The sequence below is a fragment of the Eulemur rufifrons genome, chromosome 1 (assembly GCF_041146395.1).
Source record: "Eulemur rufifrons isolate Redbay chromosome 1, OSU_ERuf_1, whole genome shotgun sequence".
Lineage (NCBI taxonomy): Eukaryota > Metazoa > Chordata > Mammalia > Primates > Lemuridae > Eulemur > Eulemur rufifrons.
Window position 1 is genome coordinate 17,124,171 of NC_090983.1, and position 27,806 is coordinate 17,151,976.

The 27,806-nt window shown below is 49.3% G+C and overlaps 3 protein-coding genes across 8 annotated transcripts; 2 read left to right on the forward strand and 1 right to left on the reverse strand.

Moving 5' to 3' along the window:
* Positions 1–8,481: 8,481 nt before the first annotated feature.
* RETREG2 (reticulophagy regulator family member 2) lies at positions 8,482–13,676 on the reverse strand. Of its 2 annotated transcripts, XM_069478207.1 has the most exons (10): positions 13,328–13,676; positions 12,940–13,046; positions 12,193–12,223; positions 11,686–11,821; positions 11,234–11,318; positions 10,784–10,927; positions 10,530–10,624; positions 10,227–10,362; positions 9,682–9,977; positions 8,482–9,576 (listed from the first exon to the last, which is right to left on the reverse strand). In XM_069478207.1, the coding sequence occupies exons 1-10, from the start codon at positions 13,606–13,608 to the stop codon at positions 9,361–9,363; spliced, it is 1,527 nt and encodes a 508-aa protein (XP_069334308.1). In that variant the 5' UTR covers positions 13,609–13,676; the 3' UTR covers positions 8,482–9,360. The 2 variants fall into 2 exon arrangements, with proteins under 2 accessions (XP_069334308.1, XP_069334226.1); XM_069478125.1 differs by having other exon boundaries at positions 8,482–9,977.
* A 121-nt stretch (positions 13,677–13,797) lies between these two features.
* On the forward strand, positions 13,798–19,403 carry CNPPD1 (cyclin Pas1/PHO80 domain containing 1). 3 transcript variants are annotated; one of them, XM_069478496.1, is made up of 9 exons: positions 13,798–13,834; positions 15,056–15,143; positions 15,561–15,669; positions 16,211–16,292; positions 16,448–16,568; positions 16,658–16,786; positions 17,361–17,422; positions 17,775–17,892; positions 18,151–19,403. In XM_069478496.1, the coding sequence occupies exons 2-9, from the start codon at positions 15,075–15,077 to the stop codon at positions 18,691–18,693; spliced, it is 1,233 nt and encodes a 410-aa protein (XP_069334597.1). In that variant the 5' UTR covers positions 13,798–13,834; positions 15,056–15,074; the 3' UTR covers positions 18,694–19,403. The 3 variants fall into 3 exon arrangements, with proteins under 3 accessions (XP_069334597.1, XP_069334434.1, XP_069334511.1); XM_069478333.1 differs by lacking the exon at positions 13,798–13,834 and adding an exon at positions 13,925–14,225; XM_069478410.1 differs by lacking the exon at positions 13,798–13,834 and adding an exon at positions 14,573–14,814.
* A 1,361-nt stretch (positions 19,404–20,764) lies between these two features.
* SLC23A3 (solute carrier family 23 member 3) lies at positions 20,765–27,805 on the forward strand. Of its 3 annotated transcripts, none has more exons than XM_069477847.1 (12): positions 20,765–21,170; positions 21,308–21,465; positions 21,585–21,706; positions 21,896–21,969; positions 22,164–22,345; positions 22,668–22,791; positions 22,948–23,062; positions 24,414–24,667; positions 25,164–25,269; positions 25,560–25,727; positions 26,706–26,801; positions 26,894–27,805. In XM_069477847.1, the coding sequence occupies exons 1-12, from the start codon at positions 20,817–20,819 to the stop codon at positions 27,184–27,186; spliced, it is 2,046 nt and encodes a 681-aa protein (XP_069333948.1). In that variant the 5' UTR covers positions 20,765–20,816; the 3' UTR covers positions 27,187–27,805. The 3 variants fall into 3 exon arrangements, with proteins under 3 accessions (XP_069333948.1, XP_069334030.1, XP_069334111.1); XM_069477929.1 differs by having other exon boundaries at positions 21,585–21,682; positions 26,894–27,804; XM_069478010.1 differs by lacking the exon at positions 24,414–24,667 and having other exon boundaries at positions 21,585–21,682; positions 22,699–22,795; positions 23,015–23,062; positions 26,894–27,802.
* The last annotated feature ends 1 nt before the right edge of the window (position 27,806 follows it).

Genomic DNA, 27,806 nt, shown 5'->3' on the forward strand with positions numbered 1-27,806 from the left:
GGTGCTTCTCTGGGGGAAACAGGCAGCCTAAACGTTCCACAGATATTGGCATTGGGGGTTCCCAAGAGAATGGTTGTCTCTGCCACGTCACCCTGCAGGGAAGATGCTAACCAATGAGTCTTAGCATTTAAGAGCCTCTGCTCAAATATGAAGGAGCAAACCAGGGTTTGAGGGAAGCCTCTGCCATGAAAGACAGAGACCAAAATAAAGACATAAATGGGGGGGGAGGCGAAAACAGGCACAATGCAAGGAACATAAAAATGTAATTGATATCACATAGTAGATACACCATATTAATAATAATACACTATCTTGAGAGAGCATATTTTTCATCTGACACACAAGAGCAAGAAACTATAAAAAGGGATATTCGGAAAATAAAAAAAGCTCTTAGAAATAAAAGATATATAATCACAAAAATATATATTCCAAAGAATGGTTGCAACATGAAGTTGAGAAAATATTTTAGGAAGTGGAACAAAAAATATAAAGGAATGGAAAAATGGAGGGGGGGGGGAAGATAAGAAAACCAAATTATTGGCCCAGGAGTTTCAAGATTTTAGAAATAGGAGTGCCCAGAAAAGAAAATGGATGAGAGAAAGTAATTCAAAGAAAAAGTAGAGGCTAGAAAGCCACAAGAGGGGGCTATTATCGGGAGATGAAGTCCTGCCGTGAGAGGCATCTGAAGATTTTTATATTGCATGACTTGAAACTTGAATATCCAAGTATTGCCACCCTCCACCCTCCCCCATCTTCCAAGGAGAGGCCTGGGTTTCTGGGGGATCCCGAGCCTTTTTTGTGCTGAAAGGGGCGATGGGTTGATCTGGGAACCTGAGAAAGCCAGGACCATACTGATCTAAGTTGGAAAGGACTGAGAGTTAAATGCCAGAATACAGAACCGGTTTTGGAGAGGGAAGAGGGAGATGTTTGTAGGGAAAGGAGCTGACCTGGAGAGGAAGCACAGAACAGGTGGAGTTGGGAGAGTTCGGGGCAGTGTGTGTTACATGAGGCAGTGGGAGAAAAAGGAGGAAGAGAATGGTGAGAAATACTGTGTTATTAGGTATGTTCATCTCCTTGTGCTGTCATTTTGAATGATTTTGTTGAAGCTTCGTGGGGCTTTTCAGTGCTTCGGGGACATCAGACTGGTAAGACCAGGCTGAGACTGGCTGTGAGGGACTGTGCCTTTGTGCAGGTTGCAGGGGAATAGGGGGTGTGGCTGGTCCTGGATGGCTCCCCCTTTTCCACTGGGTGAAAATGAGGGGTGTAGTCACTGACTCAAACCCTTAACTGCCTGGTAAGAGGACGGAGGCTGCCTGCACCCTTTCCCCAGCCAACCCCGTATCAGCTGTTGGGAATCTGTTTTCAAGGAACCCAAGCCTTATTTGTATCCTGTCTCTCCAAACCTGCTTTCTCATGTCAGATGTGAACTCCATTCCTTAATCTTACTTTCTGAGAAATTTCCTGTTTGCTTTTGTTTTCCCTCAGCCAGAATTAGCCTCATCCTCAGTAAAGTTGTTGTAGTTCCTTGACATTGAATCCAAGGCACTAGTGGTTTGAGTCTTTGATAATTCTCTACCTCTCCTGCCTTGGAGCTAGCCACCTCTGCCTTTCCGGGGGCCTGCTTGTCTGACCTTAGTCTTGGAGTGAGCCAGAGATGGCCCAGTGAAAAGCATAGAAACACATTCCCAACGAGATGCAAATGCAAAGGAGAGAGAAATGAGAATGGAAGATTCCAAATACGTGCTGCCCCATGGTTGGAATTTCCAGTTAGAGAGGAAATGGGGAGAGATGAGCAGCTGAACAGCCAGGAAGCTAGGTGATGCTTGCATTGTTTTCAAATGAATGCCTATAAACATCTATATGCAGGTGGTGAAACGAAGATTCAAATTCACCTCTTGCTTCCAAGTTTGGTATTCTTTCCATATATGCAGAGGGCTGTAAAATTTAGATCAGTGTTTCTCCATGGGAGGCAATTTTGCCTCCAGGGGACATTTGGCAATGTCTGGAGACACTTTGGTTGTCACAGGGCTGGCCAAGCAGGGGTGGGTTGGGAGGATCAGGTAGGGTGGAGGGTGCTGTTGGAATCTAATGGGTGACAAACAGCCAAGGATGCTGCTAAACATTATGTAATGAACAGGACCCCCCCCCAAACAACTGCCTGGTGGGGGTGGGGTGGTAATTCATCTAAATCAGGGTTTTTTAACAACAGTACTGTTTAAAGCTGGAACTATTCTAAGTTCAAATCCCAGTGCCAAAAATAACTAGCTGCTAGAGATTGAGAGAGCCAAGCATAATGACTTCACTGGTATTTCAGTATTTGTTTTATATAAAACAGTAATTTATTTTTAAAGCAAAATGCTTTAAAAAGAAGTAAAATTGCTTAATACCTTTGAAAGACAAACATATGTATATATCTTTATATATATAAAACCAAATGTATAAATGTAGGTTTAAAATATGAATGTTAAATATACATTATTATTTTAATATAAACATTAGCATATTAAAGTAATAAAATATTATTTTAAAGTAAAAAACTAAATACCAATAAAAATTAAAATACAATCATAAATAATTAAAAATAATATCATTTGCTCTTCTGAAAAATAGTGGCCCCTTAAAGAAAATATATAAAGGTGTAAACTGTTAAGTTGCAAATATATTTTTTGTGGAAATTTTTCTAGCTACTAAATAGCGCTTTCTGGTGTTATACTACTCGGGAGGTTGGTGAGGGGATGGATGGTTGTGATCTAACTTCACATATAGTTATTTGACTCATTCATGTTCAAATAATCTCATCTCTTGTTTGATATCCTTAAGGAGATCTTTTTGAACAAATTTTTTTTGTTTCTCTATACAGTTGTGATTTTTTTTTTTTCTTAATTTCTGGTGAGCTCTAGTTTTTGCTTCAAAAGGAACATCACTGATCTGTATGCATATTCTTTAATTTCACTGACTATAGATTGAGATTCTGATGCAGAGAACCCATGTTAATTTTATATGTCCTGTCCCTGCGTCTACTTGTTTAAAGAGTCTTTGAACTAGGATAATTATTCTTGCAATAGAAGCTTATTTTGTCTACTGACATTTTTTCTTCCTCTCGAAGTCTGTGAAACGCAACAATGCTTTTAAACAAATGAACCTTTGTGTGTTCAAAATTTTAATGCAGCTGTACCTCATTTATAAATGATCCAGAATTCAGATTTCTTTTTTTAATGCTGACAGAATGATTTTACCTCAACTAAAATTCCATTTTGGTACTTTAAAATATGAAGATATATGGGAATACCAGAATACTGAAAAACAGTGCTGTAATCACAACCAGCTGTGTGACTTTGGCAAGTCATTTTTCTTCACTAAGCCTCAATTTACTCATCTGTAAAATGAGGAAAAAATTAGTTCCTTCATCAACGTGCAGTGGTGAAGATTAAATGACACAGGTAAAGCACTTAATTCTATGACTGATACATACTAAAAAATTAACAAATGTATATTATTACTTGTTTGTGTATTTCTTTAGTTATTACTAAATTTTTTCATCTCCCATGTGTTGCTAAATTACCTTTTTTTTTTTTATATGTAGATTGTCAGTTCAAATCCTTTAACATAATTTCCAGGCAAACTTGATGTGGTGGTTTTAAAATGTCCACATATCCTTCGATTTTTCTCCATTCAAGAGGTGGATTTTTTTTTTTTTTTTTTGAGACAGCGTCTCAACTCTGTTGCCCAGGCTAAGAGTGCCGTGGCCTCAGCGTAGCTCACAACAACCTAAAACTCCTGGGCTCAAGCAATCCTTCTGCCTCAGCCTCTCGAGTAGCTGGGACTACAGGCATGTGCCACCATGCTCAGCTAATTTTTTCTCTATATATTTTTAGATGTCCAGCTAATTTCTTTCTATTTTTTTTTAATAGAGACAGGGTCTTGCTCTTGCTTAGGCTGGTCTCAAACTCCTGACCTCGAGCAATCCTCTGGCCTCGGCCTCACAGAGTGCTAGGATTACAGGCGTGAGCCACCGCACCCGGCCTGTAATTGGATTTTTGATCAAAATATTTAGTTAAGAGTCCAAATAGTTTTGTCACAACTGTTTTCCAAATAATATGGTAATTTGATGCAATCACAGAAGATCAAGCTAGTTGGGCAACCTTACCTTAGACTCAGAAAAACTTTAGCTCCAAAACCAGCAAATTTGAACCTCCGATATAGATTGTTTGCGTAGCCTTTAACCTAGTCCAGAAAAAAAAGAACTCACAAATCTATCTGGATTGTTTTAATTTAGCTACTATTCACTCTAAAACAATAATGAACAAAGGCAAGATATTTACCATAATCAAACATGTACCAATCACCAAACTCTATTTATACTTACTGCTTCAAAAGTTAACATTGGTTACTCTAGTTCACTAGTTCATTTTAGGCCAACATACATTTATTGAGCACCTACTATGTGCCAGGCACTGTGCTAGGTTTGGGGGATATTCAGCCTCATAAGACATAGTCCCTGCCCTCAAGAATAAGCAGTATAGTGGAGGCTATACATATACATATATACCTATATACTCTATATCCACATACTTTTGGAGGGAGTATGAAGATTCTCTGTGAAACAGAAGTATGCCCAAGATACTGTGGGAGCACGAGGAGATCAGGACTGATATGGGGGGTGGGATATTTGGAATATTAGAGAGGTTCATAGAAGAGGTATGGCCTGAAGTACATCTTAAAAGATAAGTGAGGCTTTTGTGAGGTCAATGTGATAACCACTACACTACGGAAATTAAGTGAGGCTTTTGTTAAGCGGAGGGATAGGGTGTGTGTTTGTTGAGCAGCGGTTGGGGGAGGGCAGCACAGCTGAGCAGCAGGAAGAACAAGCTGTCTGGGGTTTGCTTTTGCTGCAAAGAGCAAGACAGGGCAGGGTTGGATCTGACTTCTTAACCACATGCGGAGCTTGAATTTCTGTCTTGTAGGAGGAGAGACTTTGGTTAATATTAAACAGCAGAAGAGTCATCAGATTTGTGTTTTAAGATAATCTCACCACTTCATTGGGCATACATGTTGGGTGGGGGACAAGAACGTGGGCAGGGAAACTGTTGCAGTGTGCCGGATGAGAGATGGGGAGAGTGTGAGTCAGGGCTGCGACGGTGGTGACAGTCAAGAAATCACTAGGATACCAAATTGGCAGCAACTGGTGATCAACTGGGTATGGGATGAGGGAGAAGTAGGCCTTTGCGATTGGTGGTGCCAACAAGATGGAAAATACAGAAACAGGCCTTCTGTTTGGGGGAGGAGGTTATGTAACGGCATGCAGAGTGGAAAGAGGATGTGTTCAGGTTTTGATATGTGGAGCAGAAGGCACCTGTCTTAGTCCGTTGTCTGTCTTTATAACAGAATACCCGAAACTGGGTAATTTATAAAGAAAAGTAGTTTCTTATAGTTATGGAGACTGAGAAGACCAAGATTGAGGGGCTGCATCTGATGAGGGCCTTCCTGCTGGTGGGGACTCTCTTGAAGAGTCCTGAGGTGGCGCAGAGCATCACATGGTGAAGGGGCTGAGTGTGCTAGTTCAGGTCTCTCTTTGTATTCTTATAAAGCCGCCAGTCCCATTTCCATGATAACCCATTAATCCATTAGCCCATTAATCATTCATGAGGGCAGAGTTCTCCTGACCTAATTACTTCTTAAAGACCCCACCTCACAATACTGCCACTTTAGGGATTAAATTTCAACATGAGTTTCGGGGGATGGGGAACAAATATTCAAACCATAGCAGTACCCATGGAGCATGCAAGTGGAGATGCCTACTTGGAAGTTCTGGGAAAGGAACGGAACTAAGATTTAGAAATTGTCAGCATATGAGTGCGTGAATGTGTGAAATAGCCCAGGATGAGTGAGCACAGTCCAAAGAAAAGTGAGCCAGTGACACCTGACAAAATACCTAGATGGAGGAAGAGAAGTCCAAGCAGACTTTAGTTGGACACTAAAAGCAAAACATGGTGATACATTGTCCATCTATGATGGAATTATTCTTAGAATCAGTGCTCTTGATGGTTGTACTTGTGAAGATTATTTAAATCTACTGTTTTGCAATACCTCTTGACCAGAAAACTAAACCCTATCTAGCAATATTATCAAACTCAACTCAAAGATTAAATTTCTGCCTTCTGAAGTCCTACAAACCAACCTTTGAAGTTTGAAGGCAGCTGACATGACCCAACTCAGCTCTCTCTTCTTTGATTAGAGTGCCAATTCCTTTTCGATAATTTGCTGTATGACAGCTTTTAGCCTTCATCTCTAGCAGTTCTTTCCTGGACACACTGCAATTTGTCTATGTCTTTGCAGCATAGCAAGCCATCCTCTGGCAGTATTCTAACTTGTGTACAGTACACTAGGAAGTATTGCTTTCCTTGTTTTGGAGACTACATTTCTATTAACGCAGCCTAAAATTAAGTTTATGAGCAGCCACATTTCACTATTAGCTCTTTGAATACATAGTTAACTAAAGTACACTAGCCCCTCCCCCAGCACAGGCCTGTAACCAACCCTTCTTCCCCCAGCCAGTACTTTTACGATTAATTTTGTTTAGCGTAATTGCAGGTTTCACATTTCTGCTTATTTTCCTTTCACTCAATATGCAAACTTTCTTCTTGTCCCTTTCATCATAGGGCATGAAATGGCCTGGACACCTGTGTAGCAACTGTCAAACCAGTGTAAATGTCAAAGAATGGACCTTCACGAACTCCATACCTAAGGGGAGTATTTTGCTTCCAGCTTTAGGCTTCTGATTCTAGCCTTGAACTGTGAGTTTAACAGGGAAATGTACCAAAGGTAGGGCATATGGCAACCATTGTCTTTTTGATTGGATAATTCTATTTTTCTTAAATTGTTGATTAGAACTATTTTTCTTTATTCCTTTGTGAATATTAAAAAAAAAGTTTTTCCATTCTCCTCTGAAATCTCTCGGTGATTAAAAGTTCGTGTTCCGGCCGGGCGCGGTGGCTCACGCCTGTAATCCTAGCACTCTGGGAGGCCGAGGCGGGTGGATCGCTCGAGGTCAGGAGTTCGAGACCAGCCTGAGCAAGAGCGAGACCCCGTCTCTACTAAAAAAAATAGAAAGACATTATATGAACAACTAAAAATCTATATAGAAAAAATTAGCCGGGCATAGTGGCGCATGCCTGTAGTCCCAGCTACTCGGGAGGCTGAGGCAGTAGGATCGCTTAAGCCGAGGAGTCTGAGGTTGCTGTGAGCTAAGCTGACGCCACGGCACTCACCCTAGCCTGGGCAACAAAGTGAGACTCTGTCTCAACAAAAAAAAAAAAAAAAAAAAAGTTCGTGTTCCTTCAACTTCATTGGCACAGGACGGGGCCTCAGCTGACAAATATTCTCTCAGGTAAATGTGAAACAAATGGAAAAATTCTCACACTTAGGAAAGACATGGCATAGAATGCTACCTCAAAAAGACAGGTAGCATTGCCATATGGTAGCTCCAGCTGAAGGCTGAGGACGTGAACTCATAAAGGAGGCCATCTGCTCAGTTCTGGGCTTTTCTTCCGCAAAGAGGAAGGATTGCCAAGAGTCTACTGTTGTTTGTTTTTTTTACACTCGTCAAGAGCAGTAGTGAGAAGGGGGGAAAGTAGTAGAACGAGGAGTTCAATCTGTGACTGTGAATAATCAAGTGAAATAACTCACTACCTTTGGACCAGGCAAGAGTCCACTCTATGAAGTCAAGATACTAGATTGGTTCTCTGAGTTCCCACCTCCTGGAGCATCTTCCCGTTTGTGCCCTATTAACGGATAGGGGTTTACTTCTCCACGTGTTTGCTGGAGCCTAACAGCTTGGGTTTGGATTCTGACTATACCATTTACCAGGACTTGTGGCCTTCGGGAAAGCCCTGTCTGTAAAACGGAGTTAGTAACAATGTATCTCAGATATATCTCAGAGTTGTGAGGAAAAAACATGTTAATACATATAAATCACTTAGAACAGTGCCAAGCACCTATTTATGCATTCAGTGTTAGATACTATTTTTAGTGTTCCTTGGCCCAAAATAAGTTCTAGTACAGGTACAGGGCTTCTAGTGCCTGTTTGGCTTCCCCAGTATAGATAAATCAGGGCTGAGTGAGTTAATTATTAATATGTAGCTAGGTGTCTTAAGAAAACAGTGTTAAGGTTGTAGGCAACATGGTAGAAAACAATTGTTATGGTCCCAAATTTCTATTGATTGGGAAGACAAGGCAATTTCCTCCTGCATACACTTTATTCACACATGCTAAATCTCACTAAACATATCACACTGTCAGGGAAGATGGCTAAGGGAAAGTTAGGGTTGTTGGGTAATCCTTGCTTCTGGCCTTGTTTTGCACCAAGGTAAATAAACAGCCGGGAACACAATTGGGGTGAAGAGGGTAAGGGTGAGGAGGGGACAAAGCGCAGTGTGGGAGGCAGCTCATGGCGAGGCAGGCAGGCAGGCAGGCAGGCAACAGTTCTAGCCAATCAACACTTTATTTTTCCAGTTGACACCTGTATAGATGTTACTGTCCGCTTCCTAACCCCTGTGGGGGTCCTACCACACTTGGACCATCCATTAGCCCAGAGGAGGGGGTTTCCTTTTCTCCCTAGGACATTAAGGACACCCCCCATCTCAACAAGACAGAGAACATGCTCACCAATCCAGGGCTGGTGCACGTGCTGTCCCTGCTCTCCTCCTGCCTCGTGGAAGGCCGGGCTGAACTGGGCAAGGGTGGAGGTTACACAGACTACCGTGACCTAAGAGTGTAACTACTGGCCTGACCCACCACCCTAGGTTTACTCTTTACCTCCTGGACCAGGAACCTCCCTAAAGCTTAGCCAGTGCCCGCTAGGAAGGAGGGGCTGGCAAAGGGTGGGGGTTGAGCTGCTAAGGACAGGATATGGCAGGGAAATAAAGCAAAGGAACACGGGACAGGAGAGAAAAAGTATAAAGTGCCTGAACTAAACAACCAAGTGGGACACGAGGGCAGAGCAGCACAGGTCCCTGAGGATAGGAGGAAAAAGAAAGGGCTAGACCACCAGACCTTGGGGCATAGTGGAATGAGAATAGAGATGAGGCAGGGAGGCAAGAGCAGGCTGTGGGAAGAACTTCCCTAGCCCTGTTCACATCCACTAACCCAAATGCAAAATTATTTACAAACTTAAAACCAATCCCAGGCACAGGTACTGCACCATGCCTAGGACAGCAGGCAGGCAGGCAGAGGGTGGACTGGCTACTGTCTGACAGCCAGTTTGCCCACGCATTGCCCCTCCCTGTAGTAGCAGGGAAAGGAGGAAACAGCGAGACCCCAGCCAGGAAGCCCTACTATGCCTGCAGCTCCTTCCCCCATGGCTCATGGCTCTGCCATGGCCTGAGCCTCTCGGTCTGACTGTATCAGAGAACAGGTGTCAGGACCCAGGGGTGGAGCATCAGGGGGCTCTGGGGGTGTCTCTGGCCCCAAGCCCAGCTCTGCATTCAGCTGCTCCAGCTCCCCCTGATCCAGCAACTCAAAGTCCTCAGTGGTGAGTGCCTCTTCTTCCTCAGGGGCAGGCAAGGGCTGGGGTAAGTCCTGGGGAAGAGGTGAGAACATGGAGGAGGAGGGGACTGGGTCACTGTCAGCAAGGCAAAGTGGGGGTGACAGGGTGCTGGGTGGAGCACTGAGGTCACCACTCACGGCCTCTGGGCTCAGCGTCTCCACTGATCCTCCAGGGGAGCACTTCACTCCATCTGGGGAGGACCCTGCCCCATTGAAGTGCGTGTTCACAAAATGAAGGGGGGATGAGAGCCGAAGCAAGGTTTCCTTAGCTGCCACATCTTCTTCCTCTTCCTCCGAGTCCAGGGCTTGCCTTGACAGGGTCTGAGCAGGGCCCAGTAGATCTTCAGGAGGCACTAGCTCTGCCTCCTCTCCCTCTCCCAGCTCCCGGCTCAGGGCCTCCTCTGGCTCACTTGGCAGGCTCTGTTGGTCCAAATCTGTACAGAGAACACAGGGTTAGGAATCAGCCTGCTGCTCTAACTGGCCACAACAGCCAACCAGTTCAAGGACGAGAACTCAAGACATTGAATGCTGGGCCAAACCTTAGGTGTCAGGGTCTTTCAGGACCTTAGGGCAGAATGAGAGGGTCAATTCCCCAAAGGAAACATTGGCAGGGGCCAGAGAACAGAACCAGCACCCCACAGCCGGGAACAGGAAGATGAGGAGGGGCGAGGGGCACCCCATACCCTCAGAGACATCAGTCAGTTGTGGAGTTGTGGCCCGGGATACTGAGAAGCCACCACTCTCCAAGATAGAAGCCTCTTCATCTGACAGCTCTGAGTCTGTAATGGCCAATGCCAGTGCTGTTTTCTTCACATCCACCTGCAGGAGAACCAGGATGAACACAAGTGATAAGAGAACCAATTTTTCAGGGGCACACTCTCCCCCCAAAACCTCAGGCTCCCACCCCCTTGAGAAGTGACAATTCTGAAGCAGACAGATTCTCCCCCAGCCTTCTATTTCACACCCCCATCTCCCCTGGACCTCACCACTGCGGAGAAGCCAGCCAGCTCTGCCTCGCTCTCACTCTCTGTCTCTGCCAGTGGTTCATCACCTCCTGGGGGTATGTTCTTTCCTTGCCGCTCTAGAGAAGCAAAAGCAGTAGGACAGTGACCAAGCATGGGCAATGGTAGGGTACAAACATGGTCAACAAATTGCAGATCTCAATTCCAAGGCATCTCACAAGCCATAAGCCAAAGCCCTCCCCTACTTTCACCCTCCTGGGTTAAGGGAGCCCTCTTACTCCTCTTGTCGTGTTTGTGATGCAGGGCATCAGCTTCCGCCTTCATGCTGTAGTCCAGCTGCATGAGCAGGGGCTCGAGGCGAGTATACATCCTCTGGATTAGCTCATGATAAACCACCAGGGGCCACAGCAGGATACTCAGCACTATGGGTTAGAAAGTCCCCTCAGAGCTCCCTATGCCAACTTCCTAAGGGCCCTCATTCACCTGGTCCCTAAACAGGAGGGCTGAAGGAAGATAAGGTCCTTTCCCAAGGCTGTGCCAACCTTTTCCCTTCACACCCACTGCCCTCCTCCTCAGATGACTCTTCCTCTGTCACCAATACTACAACATCCCTGGAGACCTCCACAAATTGGTAACTGGGCAGATGGAGCATGGTCCTCCCTCTGGGTCAGACCAGGGGAAGAAGAAAGGAAAGGGCTTTGAGAAGGGCAGGACTAGACCCTACTCACAGACAATGTAGGAAATCATAATTCCTGGAACATAGTGTCCCAGCACAGCCAGCACAGCACAGCCAGAGCAGACTCGAGCACAGAACTGCAGAGAAGAGCACAGGGTCTGAGTAAGAAACTGCTGCTCAGCTAGTGGAAGGATGGCTATGTTTTCAAGGAATGTGGTGATCCAATCTAGTCAAAAGGTTCAAGACCACCAATTCAGAAGTTTGCAACAGACACTGCCAAACACCTATAAGTCACACCAATCTGCCTTGGCAGGACAAAGAGGCTACCAGAAGCTTATTCCTTGAGGCATGCCTGCCTCCTGTACCTGGGAGTAGCTACCAAGGTAGCCTTAGGCCTTTTCCTTCAGGGTCTCCAACAAGGGAGTTCACTTCACACCTCCCCCATCCCCCACCTCTATTCCCCCTTGGGGCAGGGAACTGTTGTATGATATAGGGGGGAGTTACCTGAGCTGGATTCTGCCTCTTGTACTGGAGCAGCTCCTGCAGGTGAATCTGGAAGGTGAGCCAGCTCTCAGCCAGGTATCTGCACAACTCGGGCACACTCAGCAGGTGCGGCCGGGCTCCTGACCCCGCACCCTCACTGGGGAGACATGACATGACCCCTGGAGGCCTCAGACACCAGCTTCCTAGACACTCAAATCCCTCTGAGAATGACAATGAGATCTTCAGTCTAAAAAGGTAGACAACCCACCTCCCAAAAAAAGGCTGTCTTGGTCTTGGGAAGCAAAGACCAGAGGACCCAACCCTCTGCTCCAAAAGGAGCGGGCACACAAACACCTTGGTCCTAGGAACCCAGGACCAAGAAAACTCCATGGCTTGTTACTAGTCTATTCACTATGCTGGGCCCTGTGCCTGCAGAAAATGCAGCACTGCCCTGCTCCATGGTGCCATCGGCACCAGCAAGCAAGACAGGATTTGGGCATCTGTCTTGGAGAGGTGGCCTGCACTCACCTGTCAGAGTGTGGCTCCTCTGGGGAAGATGCTATAGAGAGAGGAGGGGGACAGATTATTGAGTGGTAGGGGCCCTAGGAGACACTCCCCAAGGCAGAAATAGTCGTCCCTCCTCTGCAGTCCCAGAGCACTTTCTTCAGATGCCAATCACAAGAGGTATTACATGTTATTGTTATTTGTCTCCTTTAGACTTCACCCTTTTCAAACATAGAAACCATATCTTATTCATGTTTATATCCCAAGCAATTCACGTACAGCTTGGCATCTGGTTGCTCCAAAACAGCTATTAAGTAAATATGCAGATAACACAAAAAACAAGGACTTCATATTTATATAGTTCCTATCGTGTGTGAAGTGCGACCACAAGCACATAACACATATTAAGTCATGTAATCCTCACCTTCCTATCAAGTAAGTTCTATCACCCCTGTTTTATGTATAAGGAAACTGAGGCTAACAGATTGAGCGACTTTAACAAGGTCACACATGGTAAGCGGCAGGGCAGGGAATGGAACAGACTGGTGCAGACTCCACAATCTTAACCAATGCACTCACAGTAATATTAATTTTGGGAAAGGGGAAATTCTCGTTTTAGGTAATTTCCTAAAACGGGAGGAGGGATGGGGGTGTGCCAGGGAGGCAGGTGGCCTGCTAGACATTACCTTCACCATTCAACCCCACCCAGGGGGCTCAGGCACCAAGCAAGTACCTAAAGGGTGATTACTAAATGAACGAAGAAACACTCACCTGAAACATCAGGGAAAAAACGAGGCTGCCAGAGATCCAGCAGAAAATAGGCCAAAAGTGAGATGCTGAGTAGGAAGAAGGGCCGGAGGGACGACGAAGACAGCAACCTTAGGAGAGACAGGTACCTCAGCGGCGAGTGGGTGAGAAGCTCCTGTACCCATTTCCAAAGGCGGAAAAGCGCCCATCGATGGGGGAATGGCACCTCTAGGCCTAACTCACGACCCAGAGAGAGGGAGGAATGGGGCAACCTAGGTGGACATCAGCCTTCAAAAACTGGGGGATGGGTCATTCCCACAGGCCAAGTGACAATCCAGAATGGGGAATGGTACTCCCGGCCCCTCCCGCCCCCGCTCAGCCCGGCCCCGCCCCCCTCCTCCGCGGCGGTTACCAGAAGAGGCCGTTGAGCGCGGCCGCCGTGACCAGGCTGTGCAGCGGCTTCTCCCATACCAGCAGCCGCTGCGCCGCCGCCAGCACCGCCTCCCAGCCGCGGAGCCGCAGCCACAGCGTCGTGGCCAGACGTCCCACCGCCTCGGCCGTGGCCGCCTCCTCCTCCGCCTCGCCGGTGGCCTCACCCATGCTTAGGCCCAGACCCAGGCCCAGGCCGAGGCTCAGGCCCATCCCAGGGCCCCCACCCGCGCCGGTGTTTCCACCCCCACCGCCGCTCGCCATAGCCCCGCTGCAGCCGCCGCCCGAGCCCGCGAGGAGCCAGGGCTGCGCGGCCGCCGCCGGGGGCGCGTCAGGCGGAAGGGGGCGCACACCGAGGAAAGCAGAGGCTGCGGACGAGGGTCACGTGATAGCTGAGCGACGAGCTCATCACATGACGCGGCCTAACTGCCGGGATAGGGCTGCTCGCGCGTGCGCGCAGGTGGCCGCTGGTGACCCTGCGCCTACGCAGGTGCGTGTACTGGCTGTTGAAGTTGTGACCGCAGGTCAGGGTCCAGGTCCCTGCAGACCCGCCAGTTTTCTTCTCGAAGGGCGGGCAAGGCGGCTAGGAAGTCCGGTGCTGGCCCCTATCCCTGACTGGAGGGGCAGAAAGCGGGCTTCCAGACGCCGGGTATCCCGGGTAGGATCTGCTACTCTCGAGAAGGGCGGCGGCCGTCCCATTACTCAACCCTCAACGCACTGGTCCTCCTTGTTCCCTCCCCTCGGCGGGTAAACACACCAGCGCGTGACTCGACAGACTCGAAAACAGCTTCACCTACTCGGAAGTTCCCCATCTCTTTCCAGCCTCCGCGTATCAGAGTTCCTTCCTCCCCCCACCTCAAACGTGAGATTGGGGGCGGGAGGTGAGTTTAAAAATAAAACCTTGTTTAGATGCTGTTTATTTGGGGAGGGGACGTGTTTACCCTTTTTTGTTTACTTGTGATTACTGCATCCAGTAATCCCACAAAATATGCACTGAGATTTAAAATTTCAAACTGTACTAAAAGGTATGGCAGAAAGTAAGTTTATCTTCTATCTTGTCCACAATTCAGCCACTGGTTAAGTTTCTCGTGTATCCTTTCAGATGGTTTTTATGTACATTGCTAAGTGTGTGTGTGTATCTTCCCTTTTAAAAAACAATCTACATTCGTTCTGCGTCTCGTTTTATTATCATTTATATCTACATCAGTACGAAAAACTTCTGCCCCTAGCAACTGTCCCCATTTCTCAGACAAGGGCGCCCGGGACACAGCTCGTTGACTTGGCCCGGCTCGGGGAGATCAGGAGTTCGGGTCTGGCTCCTTCCCGGCGGGGGCCGGAGGTTGGGCCTAGCGGGCGGCAGGAAGTGCCAGGCGCTGACTCGCGGGCTACACCCCTGTGGCTTGTAAACGCGGGGCAGACGCGGCACAGGCACTTGAGCCTCGCAGCCTGGGCTCCTCTCTACTTCGCGAGGTGAGCGCCGCACCGATGCCGGGTGTCCCCGGCCTCCGGCCCAGAGCCGCGCCCGGGGCGGAACAGGAAGAAGCACCCGCCTGCCGGGGCTCCGCCTGCCGCCGCCAGCGCGAGGGGAGGGGGCTACGCGGGCGAGGGCGGCGGCCCGTACGGGGGAGGCTGGCGGGCAGGTGGACGGGCGGGCAAAGACGGCTCTGCGGCGGCTTTCTTACAACTCGTTCCCGCTCCTTCACCTTCTCAGGGCGGCGGCTGGCGGCGCGATGGACGTGGCCGGGCTCCTACTGGACGAAGAAGTCACCTTCTCCCTCTCCGGCTTCCAGGACTTCACGGTGAGCGTGCGGCCCGCCTCCTCCCCAGCCTCCCGGCACTTGGAGCCTGGACCCCGGAAGCTTCCCTCCCGGCCCTAGTGGGGCTGCGGGCTCGCCTGACTGCTGTGCCCAGGACTGGGCGGCAGCCGTTCGAGCAGTGCCTGCTCGTGGCCCCGGCCGCTTAGGCCCTGAGGGAGAGCCGCCGGGTATAGGAATGGGGGCAGAGGTGGCCAGACCGGAGGTCCTTCTCAGAGAATCTCTCCCCGGGAGCGCTTGGTGGGGTGGGGGTATTCCTCCCCCTTGGGACCAGCTGCCATCAAACAATCCAGAGAGCCGGGCTGGGTGAGGCGGGCCTGCCTTCCCCCACCTCTTTCCAGCTGGAGCCAGGATGTCCATCATACCCTTTCTGCCCTTCACCGCCCGGCTGCCTTGTTTTAGTTCCTCCCAGGACACCAGAAGCTGAGTGCTCGGATCCGAAGGAGACTTTACTATGGCTGGGACTGGGAAGCTGACTGTAGCCTGGAGGAGCTCTCCAGCCCCGTGGCAGGTCAGGCAGTGTTGTGTGCCTGGGCAAGCGAGAAGCATGAAAATGCGGTAGTCAGCAGACACCAAAATGACTGGGGGTTTACCCCACGAGTGGCACTGTTTTTCCATAGTTAGCTTATTGGTACTTGGTTCAAGAACACAGTTTATGTTCATTCTTTTAATCCAAGTGAGTAAAAAACAATACTGTCTCACAAATCTGTATCACTCTCGATTTACATACCAGAAACTTTTAATTTTTTAAGGATTTCTATTACATGTACCCCAAGAAAACAAGCATATTTATTTTTCAGAGGAACAACTGTGAAAGGCAAATCTGGGTAATTTCAAGTGACAGGGAAATAAGCCTTCCTGCTAGAATGAGCTGAAATTCTGACTTGGAATGGGCTTTTTGTCTCAGTGTGGGAGAATTTGATCTCTATTTTGTTACTATGGTCCTGTTCCCAAGGCCTCACAAAATATAGATCTGGGTCTTCTGCTGATAGCAGTGAAGACTGGTGAGTGGGAGCTGTGCGTTCACTCTGCCTTCTTTCTGTCCTGTGCAGACATTGCTGTGGAACTGCTCCAGAAGGCAGCCCCCAGCCCTATTCGCCGACTTCAGAAGAAATACGTAGCTCATGTGTCCCGGTGAGTCTGGAATTAAGGAGGATAGGATGAGAGTGTTTAGGTCCTAGAGAGAGGAGAATGGTTATCTCTAAAGAGAAGATGTAAAGACAAATGAGCATGAGTTGCAAGAGTTGAAGGACCCTGGGGTTTAATTACTGGTCCTTTCCACCACCCAGGGAGGCATGCATCTCCCCCTGTGCTATGATGCTAGCTCTGGTGTACATTGAGCGGCTCCGACACCGCAACCCAGACTACCTGCAGCACGTGTCATCCTCTGACTTGTTCCTGATCTCCATGGTAAGACGTGGGACCCCTCCCCTTCCTCTCCCTAGTGAGCCAGGAGCCTGGTGTGAGCTCTACTGACACCACTTCTGGTTCCTCTGCAGATGGTGGCCAGTAAGTACCTCTATGATGAAGGGGAAGAGGAGGAGGTCTTCAATGACGAATGGGGAGCCGCTGGAGGTATGCCCGTGCCTGCTCTCAATGCCTTGGAGAGGGGCTTCCTGAGTGCCATGGTGAGTAGCTAGCTGTTCTCTTTCTCCATTTCCCCGGCCCATCTTTACCTTCTTTTCATTCTTTGTTCTCTCTCGGCCTTCTGTTGTTTCTTCATTTCTTTCTCTGCCTGTCCTCCTTGTACCTTTCTGTTAGTATCTTCCCTTTTTACCCTTTCAGGACTAAGCACAACTTTTGGGGGTTCCTGGAGCAGTGAGGCCAGGATTGGAACATTGCCTCCCCCCGCCTCTATTCCTCCAGGGCCCCGCAGGGTACACTCTTCAGAGCCTATCCTATTGGGCTCTGCGTATTTGCTTCCAGACTTTCTTTGTCTTTAGATTCTGAGTTCTCTATGGGCATGGACTATTCTCAGAGTCATTTTCCCTTGTCTTCCTTAATGGAAGGTATAATGTGAAACTGGGTAGATAGTGATTAAATGAGTTAATACATAAAAATTCTTGGGACAGTATCCAGCATATATAAGTGCCAAATAAGCGTTAGCCATAGTGCTGGTTGTAGTGCTGCCATGGCTCTTGTTACTAAATGACTGTGGCTCATATCTGAGTCTGGGTTGGTGTTCTCTCCTCTTACCCATAGGATTGGCGTCTCTACACTGACCCTCGGGAGATCTTTGAGGTGCTCAGCTGGCTAGAGAGCTGGTAGGTTCTAGGAGTTGGGAAGAGGGGCTCAAGGGATTTGGGGACTGAGGCCTAAGCTATAACAGGTAGAGAGGAGGGTCTGTGTAACAGGGGAGGGAGGAGACAAGAAAGAGAATCGCCAAGGTAGTGGTTCCCAAACCTATCTGTTCTCTTCATAATCACCTTTGGGAAGGTGGGAGTGGCTTGTTGAAAATACAGGTCTTAGTCTCACCCTCATTTTCTGGATCCACAGGTAGCCTAGGAATCTGTATGTTTAGCAAGCTCCCCAGTGCTTTCTGGTGGGTATCAGTGTGTCACTGGGCTGGCTGCAAGAGAGTTATGACTCTCTCTGTTGTTGCTCCCTTTCCATCAGTGTGGCTGAGCAGCAGGGATGGCGGCGGGGCTGGTACACCTACACAGACCTGTGTGTGCTGCTGGAACAACCAACCTGGCAGTTGGCCCTGGGCTCCCTCTGCCAGAGGCTGGTAAAGGTGAGGAGGGGCCAGGAAGGGTAGGGAACTTGCATGGGCTGGTGTGTAGGGTGTCAGGCAATTGCTGTGTGCTGGTGCCAAGCAATTGGTGAAAAGCTCAGAAGATGGGATTTGGGAGTAGATGGGGTTTGGGAGTAGATGGGCAGGGCAGGGTGTAAATGGCTATAGAGAGTTTCAACTTGAACACAAGTCTCTAGAGATAAGGGGTTAGTGTGTTAGAGATAGTCAGAATTCTGCTTCTTATTTCCTCTCCTGCAGCTATCTTGCCTGTTAGCTGTGGCATATGTGAGCAGTGTGGCCCTGGCTGTGGCATCAGTGGCTGTCATACACCAGTCCTTGGGGCTGTCCTGCAGCCCTCCACCTGGCCCCCCTGACCTTGGAGTGACCTCCCGGTGCCTCTTGGAGCCCTGCGTACCTTCTGTACCACAGTGCCTGTCGTCTCCTGCTAATGTCTCCAGCTGCCCAGAAGGCGACAAAGGACTGCGTTCACTCTGGGGCAGTCTTCTGGCCTCACTGACTCCCCCTCCGTTGCCTCCCCCAGAACCCCCTGCCCCTTCCACTCTTCTCCATAACTGCCCCCTTTGCCAGAAGCTCCAGAGAGCCTCCCCAACCTGCCGTGCCTGCCATCACCCCAATCATACGGTCCCCACTGGGCCTCCCAGCCCCTGGTACCACACCCATGGCCTGGCTCCACCCTGGCCCTGGAGCCCTGTGCCCCCACCCCTACCCCAGCCCCAGCAATGTTCCCTTTTCAGTGTCATGGAGCTGGCCCGCCTCAAATCTTTCATTTTCCCGGGCTAGGTAGGGTTCCGAGGAATAAATTAAGAGGATTTGGGAGTCCCTAAGAACCTGGAGGAGCAAAGCTTGATTTAGATGTTCTCCTACCTCTCTGGGTCCTTGAAGGGTCCCGTGTCCTCCTGGGTAGGAGCTTAAGGGGTGGTGGGGCAGAAAGACTGAAGGTCGTTCACTCTCCTAGACCTCAGTGGCTGGCTGCTTGGCCAGGGCAGTGATGGTGCCAGGGAAGGCTTCTGCTCAGTGACCAGGGGCATATCATGATGGACAGAGGAGAAGCCCTTGTCTCTGTCTCTTCTGGGTTCTTCTAGACTTGCTTTTGAGTTCCCTAGGATGGAAGGGTAAAGATGGGAGATGGGGGAAGTGAGGTGAGGGGAGGAAGGAAACATTGACATGGCCTGTGTGATGTCCCTGAGGCAGGAGAGCCAGGGACTGATGGGGTCAAGGAGGGAGCTACTGAGGGAAGGTCAAGTGAGGTGGGAAACCTTTGCTCCCATTCCTTGAATGTAGTCTAATGGAGCCAAGACTGCTGGGGCCTTCAACCTTGACCTTTTGTCTTCCAACCTTTTCTTTTTAGTGCCCTGCTCCTAGGTTTCCCTCTCTTCTGGTTCCTCTCCTCTTCCCAGGCCTCTGGCCTCTGCTTTGTATCTGGGTTTTTCACGCTTTTGTAGAACTGAGATTTCAATAAACAGTTTCAGTTGCATGGCCTGGACTTTTCCTTCTGCAGCAGCCGTTAAAGATCTCTTCTTGTATCTGCCTTCCAAGCCTCCCTACTTCCTGATCCTGTCATCTTGCAAACTGTTTTCTCTGAGCCCCCATTTCAGAACTTCCTGTTGTTTCATAGTCACAGGTGCCTATTTCTAACTTCCCCTCATCCCTGCTCCCAACACCACAGGGCCCTAGTGCTGCTCAACTTGGGGTGCTGTGGGACACAAATGGTAACTGTCCCATGCCCGGGTTGGCCCTGTCTGTCATGTGTTCTGGGTGAGTACTATCCTTGTGGATCCTGAAGCATGCCTTGCCAAGAGTGGTCAAGCTGTGTATCCAGCAGAGAGGCCCATGAGCTCCTTGAGGGCAAGCCCCGAGGGCACTTTTTATCCTGATGTCCTCACCAGTTTGACACGTAGTGGTAGTCACATGGTGTTTGTTTAACAACTTCAAGAACTCCAAGCCTGGGTCATCACTGGAAGAATGAAAACAGTCTGGGCAGCTCAACAGGGTGTATGGGACTGCTGAAGATCACTCACAGGAGGGGTGGTACTGCCCCCTAGGGGACATTTTAGAAATTTATGAGCCATTTTTTGGTTGTTGAGAGGTTCTGAGGGGATGCTGTAGGTGTTTTAGTTGGCCTGGGTAGGATGCTAGACTTCCTGGAATGCTCAGGACTTCCTGTACTATGAAGAATTCCCAAGACAGTCTTTGAAATGACTGGCTGGTGATCATGTCTGTGAAAATTCTGTTTATATTTATCTAAGCCTAAGACTATTACTTTACATGTAAACATGAAATAGTTTTTGCACATTTTGGGAAAAGACTCAGCTTGCCAGGAATGCATCTCCATATAAATTAGACCAAAGTCATTTTGCTCAGCACTTTACCAAGAGTTTGTTCACCGTTTTGGAAAATCAGGTTACCAATGTTAGCACTGCTTGTGGTCCATGAGTCGACAGTAAAGCACCAGTATCAGCTGGCATTGTAGCTGTCGCATCCACAGCAATTCTACATATGGACTACTTCGTTGTCTTCTGGTTTAGTTGTGCCAAGCTTTCATATAATGAAATGCATGTTATTGTACATTTCATTTTACATCACAGTGAGGACATCATACGGAGTTGTGGCTGTTGTAACATGTGATGTACATTATATCATCCACAAGTTTCATTTCGAGGTAGTCCAAGGGGCTTGGTCCTAAAAGGGTTGGGAACTTTGGATTTAGTGGTGAAGTGATTTAGTTTTGAATATTGGTGCTGGGAGAAAGGAAATACAGTCTGCAAAATCTCCCCAGGTTATTTTGATGAGTCTCCTTCCCACCCCTCCTATCCTACTTTCCTGAACCTGGTCTAGCAGCAGGAGATCTGGATGAAGATTCTTGGGGGAGGGGGTCCAGAACTTGGCTTTCCAGTTAATGGCTGATGGAATTTGCACAAGAACTGGGCAAAGGTGAAAGAGCCGTGTCCTGCCCCAAATTCCTCATCCCTTTGCTCCGCTTCATTGACACCCCCACCCCTCCCCATCCCCTCCCTAACTTCACCCAAACTCTGACCTCTGACTCTCTACTTAACTCTGGCCCAGGGCTGCTCAGACTAGACAAAAGGCAGGGCAGCATGAGCAGATCACACCCCCATCCCATCCAACTCCGATCAGTGGGCTCCCAGGATGTCCTGGTTCCCCTGCCACCACCTGCTCCCCAGAATCACTCCTCCCACTCCTGGGCCTCTCTGTGTGGGCCTCCGCCCTGGGGCCTCAGCTGTCTTCTGGCTCTGCAGGTAGGAGACAGAGGTGCAGGAGTTGGCGCTGGCTGAAGGGGGTGTTTGGGGGAGGAGGTGTGGCATGAGAAGGCCTCTGGAAATAGGTATTTCCTCCTTTTTCTGAAGACTGCCCCTCCTCATTCCTCCACCTGCAGCATATCTTGGTCCTGGCATCTCTACTTTGTGCCTCTCACTTGCTCCTGCTTCGCAGTCTTGCCCCAGGAGGACTCTCTTACTCCCCTTCTCAGCTCCTGGCCTCCAGCTTCTTTTCATGTGGTGTGTCTACAGTCCTGCAAACTTGGATGGGCAGCAGGTGAGGGGAACTTCTCTGGGGAGAGGGGTGGGGCCCTGAGGTGGGAGATAGGAGAGACTGGGGTGAGTCCTTTTGGCTGCCACATGTTTTCAGACCTCCTGGGGCTGCTGTTCCTACAGGCTACCTCTTGTCCAGGCTCCATCCTTAGAATTCCTTATCCCTGCTCTGGTGCTGACCAGCCGAAAGCTACCTCTGGCCATAGAGACACCTGGAAACTGTGAGTACAAAGCAAGGGCAAGGGGTAAAGGTGGGATTTGGTGTTCATCTGAGCATACAGGTGTAGGTGGGTGCGAAATTGAGATTGGGCAGTGGTGGGACTGCTAGGCTCTGTAGGGGTCTTGCAGCTGTGCCAGGCACCGGGTAGGACTATAGAGCAATGGGTCTCCATCTCATATACCTTTCTCCTCTCCATGCCCCAAACTTCTCCCAGCCTCCCTCTTGCTGCGCCTGTGTAGGGGGCCTGGCTGCCATGGCCTGGAGCTCCAGAACACTTCTCTCCAAGAGGTGAGCACATGGGGATGGCAAGCAGGAGGGATAAGGGTGGCCAGGCCTGGGGAGGTTTTTGTTTCCATTGTGCAGGAATTCAGATGCTCTGGGGAAGGAGTCTGGGGAGGGACCCATACCTGAATTAGTTAGCAAGTCCAGGCTGAGGTCAGTTTGATTGAGCAGAATGTTTCTCTCCATCCTCTTCTCTCCAGGTGTCCGGGGCAGTGGTGGTGTCTGGGCTGCTGCAGGGCACACTGGGGCTGCTGGGGAGTCCTGGCCGCTTGTTCCCCCACTGTGGGCCCCTGGTGCTGGCCCCCAGCCTGGTTGTGGCAGGGCTTTCTGCCCACAGGGAGGTGGCCCAGTTTTGCTCCACTCACTGGGGGCTGGCCCTGCTGTACGTGAGTCCTGAGATGCATGGGATGGTGCCCAGTGGGGTGTGGACTCGGGGAGGGCAGAGCCGCTGGCCCTATCAGAGTCACCAGCGACCCAAGCAGGAACAACACTTTTTATATTTAGAATCCTAGACTTCCTTGATTCACCTGGTCTGCCTGACTTTTACACTGTCTTCTGCTGTCCCCCAAGGAGCCTTCCTCCCCCTTCCATGAGGGTTTCTTCTCTGGGACCCCCTTTTATGGTATTCTGCCCACTCCCACCTCTTTTCCCACCCCTCAGGATGTCTGCTGCCTCTCACTCCTAAAGCTCCTTCTCTCTCCTAGGGTTATCCTGCTCATGGTGGTCTTTTCTCAGCACCTGGGCTCCTGTCACATACCAGCATTCCCCTGGAGGCCAGCTTCGACCTCTTCAACTCACACTCACCTCCCTGCCTTCCGGCTGCTCTCGGTATGTGGGGGTCTGGGCAGGGGCAGTGGAGGTCAGAAGGGCTGGCATGGAATGCTCGCTCCACCCCCTAGCTTTTGGCTTCTGTCTACCCCTCTCGAGGCTGGCTCAGGAGGTTCTGGGGGAGGAGTTCTTCCCCATCTCAGTCTTGCCCCTTAGGTGCTGATCCCTGTAGCCTGTGTGTGGATTACCTCTGCCCTTCTGGGTGTCAGCGTTGTGCCCCTAGAGCTGTCTGCCCCTCCTAAGGCACCGTGGTTTTGGCTGCCTCACCCAGGTAGGTTTTCTCCTGGTCCTCCACCCTCTTGCTCAAATAAAGATAACTATTTCTTTGAACTCAAGATTTAATGGATTTCATTCCTGAGTCAAATCCTGTGTTTTCTCAAAATGCACAGAGAGAAATTGCCAATGTGAGGGGCAATTCCAGCCCCTTACCAAAGGTATTTTATTAGGGGCTGTGCTGGGAGACAGACGTCTATAGTTAATGCATACCCCACCATGCACTACTGCTACTAACCCAATCGACACACTTATGTTACCATCCCCGTGGGCATTTGAATTGGCAACCTATGTAGAAAGATTGATTTTGGCCAGGTGCGGTGGCTCACCCCTGTAATCCTAGCACTCTGGGAGGCTGAGGTGGGAGGATCACTCAAGGTCAGGAGTTCAAGACCAGCCTGAGCAAGAGCAAGACCCTGTTTCTACTAAAAAAAAAAAAAAAAAAATAGAAAGAAATTAGCCAGGCTACTAAAAATATATAGAAAAAAATTAGCCAGGCATGGTGGTGCATGCCTGTAGTCCCAGCTCCTGGGGAGGCTAAGGCAGGAGAATCGCTTGAGCCCAGGAGTTTGAGGTTGCTGTGAGCTAGGCTGACGCCACAGTACTCTAGCCCAGGCAACAGAGCAAGACTGTCTCAAAAAAAAAAAAAAAAAAAAGATTGCTTTTGAGGCACTGTGTGTGAAATTTGCTCATTTATCAACTTAAGGCTCTCGAGTGATGATTATGTGCTAGGCATGTAGTAGGGGAGGTGGTAAAGAGCATGATAGACATAGTACCTGCCTTCATGGAGCTTACAGTCTATTGGGGAATATATATACTAATTAGTCACCCAAGTAAATGTAAAATTGCCATCATGGTAAATGTAACCAACGGGAAATACATTGTATGATGAGGGCTTACAATGAGGAATTCGATTTTATCGGGAGGTCAGGAAAGGTATTTCTGAGGAAGCGATTATTGAGCTGAGATGTGAAAGATGAGAAGGAGCCAAGTGGACAAAGGCAGGACAGAAGAGCATTCTGGGTAGAGAGAACAGCATATGCAAAGGCCCTGTGGTGGCTGGGAGCATAGCAAGTACAAGGGCCTAAAACAAGGCCAGTGTATCTTGGTGAAGGAAGTGAGGTGGAACGTGGTAGGAGATGAGGCTGGAGAGAAAGGGAAGGGTCAGACCAAAGACGACTCTGTAGAGCATGGGAAAGGAATGGGTCTCTCTCCTTAGAATTCAGTGGTTTTGTTCTAAGATATCATCTTCAAACACGTTGTGGCATTCTTGTGGCACAGGCCATTGGAGCCAGGGGGATGCTCCTGACTTTAGTCTGGCCCCAAGGTGGCTCCTTCTCCCTCTCCAGGTGAGTGGGACTGGCCTTTGCTGACGCCCAGGGCTCTGGCTGCAGGCATCTCCATGGCCTTGGCAGCCTCCACCAGCTCCTTGGGCTGCTACGCCCTGTGTGGCCGGCTGCTGCACTTGCCTCCGCCTCCTCCGCATGCCTGCAGTCGAGGGCTGAGCCTGGAGGGGCTGGGCAGTGTGCTGGCCGGGCTGCTGGGCAGCCCCATGGGCACTGCATCCAGCTTTCCCAATGTGGGCACAGTGAGTCTTATCCAGGTAGGTGGATCCAGGATGGGGATGGGGGCAGGAGCTGGGGATGCAGGAGAGGGGAGGAACTCATGCTGATCACCAGTTGTGCCCAGCACTCCTCAGACACTTCATATCATTATCTCACTTAGGGAGGTGCCTAGAAGTGGTAAGGGGGTAAGAGCATGGAGACATGAACAAATCACTACGGAACTCCTCCTATGCGTCAGGCACTACACTAGGCTGGGCTAAAGAACAAGTCACATAAAGTCCTGCTCTCTTGGCGACTTCATAGAGGGAGAGGCAGATGATTGAAGAGAAAGTAAAGAAAATTTCAGTGAGTGGAAGTGCTATTAAGAAAAATTAGGCTAGTGAGTAAAGGAGGCATGTTTAGATAGAGTGGTCAAAGATGCTTTTTGGAAGGGTAACATTTGAGTTGGGATCCAAAGGATGAGAAGGAGCTGGCCAGGCGAAGACCTGGAACAGTCCGAGAAGTGGCTGTTTCTAGTGTCTCTTCTTCACGTAGGCTGGATCTCGGCGAGTGGCCCACTTAGCGGGGCTGCTCTGTGTGGGGCTTGGGCTCTCCCCGAGGCTGGCTCAGCTCCTCACCAGCATCCCGCTGCCTGTGCTCGGTGAGTGGATGTAGCAAGAGGACTGGTATGGAACCAGTACTGCCCAGTGTGGCCCAGCCAGTTGCATTGGCTGGCACCCTTTCTTTCTAAATAGCCTTCCTGGATAGATGGGTAGATGGACATAAGCATGTATCAGCTGCCCTCAATTTCTCAGCCCAACATCTTGGCTTCTTGACTGGGCTTCTGGGCTTCTTGCAGAATCAGAAATGAGCCTTTCTCTCTCCCTATCACAACTTGCCCGCCCTGCAATGCCCTGTGCAAACCCCCTTGATTTCTTCTGTACAAGACAGGCGGGGTGCTGGGGGTGACACAAGCGGTGGTTCTGTCCACTGGATTCTCCAGCTTCCACTTGGCTGACATTGACTCTGGGAGGAATGTCTTCATTGTGGGCTTCTCCATCTTCATGGCCCTGCTGCTGCCAAGATGGTTTCGGGAAGCCCCGGTCCTACTCAGCACAGGTGTGTGGAGTGGGAAGGGGAAGAGGAGTTGCTCAATAGTGGGAAAGCAAGGGGCTGAGGCTTCGGGCTCTCTGGACTCCAGCCCCACACCCTTCTCTCAGCTTTGGTGTAAGTAGTTCATCCATTTGCTTAACAAATATTTATTGAGCACCATGCTAGCCACGTGGGATACAAAGGTCCCTCCAGGACTTACAGTCTAGTAAAAGAGATGAGATGTGTAGGAAAATGACAAGAAAGGTCCAGATAAAGAGCTGTGGTTCTCAGCGGCAAGAGAGAGAGCTTCTGTTTGAGGTGATTCAGTTAACATGGAGCTGGTCTTGAAGGATGGTAAGTTTTAAACATATTTGGTGAAAACAAGGTTATTCCTGATGGAGAAACCATTGTACACGAATACATAGATGTAGGAAGTCATGAGATATGTACTGAGAACAGCAAATAGCTCAGTTTTTCTAGAGTAGTGGTTCTCAACTAGGGGTGATTTTGTCCCTGCAGGGGACATATGGCAATGTCTGGAGACATTTTTGGCTGTTACAGATGGGAGAAGGGGGGATTGTTACTAGTGTTTAGTGCATAGAGAGATGCTGCTAAACATCCTATAATGCACAGACTGCTCCCTGCCCCAAACAAAGAATTATCTGGTCCAAAATGTCAGTAATACAGAAGTTGAGAAACCCAGGAGAGAGCACAGAAGGTAAGAAGTGGGAGATAAGGTTGGGGCTTTTAATATGAAACATTCCAGAGAAAGGGAGCTTGGAACAGTTACAGCACACCTAGAGGGTGAGTTGAGCAGGGATCTTTGGGAAGGCCCTGGGTGTGGGGAATGGAGAGTAGAGGGACAAAGGGTGAGGGGAATGAAATGATAATTCAGAAAGATTTGTCTTTAGTCTAAGACTTAGGTTTAGGTCTGGAAGGATATGCGTCCCTGGCCTAGGGTACAAGATCAGAGTTCCCTTCCTGCCCGGCCCCAACCCCTTGTAGGCTGGAGCCCCTTGGATGTGTTACTGCACTCACTGCTGACAGAGCCCATCTTCCTGGCTGGACTCTTAGGCTTCCTCCTAGAGAACACCATTCCTGGTGAGTTGAGGGCAAGCCCTAGCAGACTGGGGAATGGCCTGAAGTCACACTCCCTGGGTTGGGCAATGGCCTGATCAACTTCTCTTTTGCAGGCACACGGCTTGAGCGAGGCCTAGGTCAAGGGCTGCCATCTCCTTTCGCTGGCCAAGAGGCTCAGATGCTGCAGAAGTCCAGGGAGAAGGCTGCTCAAGAGTATGGGCTTCCTTTCCCTACCCCAAACCTGTGTCCCTGCATACCCCAGCGTCTCTGTTGCCTCTGCCCACTGCCTGAAGACCCCAGGGATGAGGAAGGGGGGTCCTCTGAGCCAGGAGAGATGTCAGACTTGCTACCTGGCTCTGGGGAACCATGCCCTGCATCTAGCAGAGAAGGGCTTAGGTCCCAGTAATTACCAAGACTTCTCCTTCTACCCTGGTTAGTTTAGTCCTAACTCCCAGCTTACTGGAGAGTCATCTCCCAGGCTCTACTGCTTTCTCATTGAAAGAGGATATGTGTGCGTGTGTGTGCGCGCGTGGGTGTGTGTTTGTGTGTGTGTATGTGTATGAATATATGTCTAACATGGGCCCACCTAGAGTGCCCATTTCCCAATAGGGTGGGTTGCCTTTCCTTCTCTTAATTAGGTCTAACTGTTCCAGAAAGAGGCCATGGTTTAGTGGGCCATGAATGAATGAATGAGATTTTGCCTGTGAACTACTCAGTGCCTCTTGAACTCCAGCATTCACTTAACAAATACTTATTGAGCCCCTCCCATGTGCAAGGTCCTGGAACTGCAGATATGGATAAGACAGGTCCCTACCCTCCAAGGCATTTACAGTTTTAAAAAAGCCTGTGTAATTGCTAATTAAAATGCAAAGCAGAATGCAGTCTGTAATAAAGATTAAAATAATGCTGTGGGAGCAAAGAGGAAGGAACAGTTAATTCTGATTGGGGACAGTGGGAAACACTTTATGAAAGAAACACTGAGGTGGCCTTGACAAGTGAGGAGTTTTAATTTTTCAGGTTCGGGGA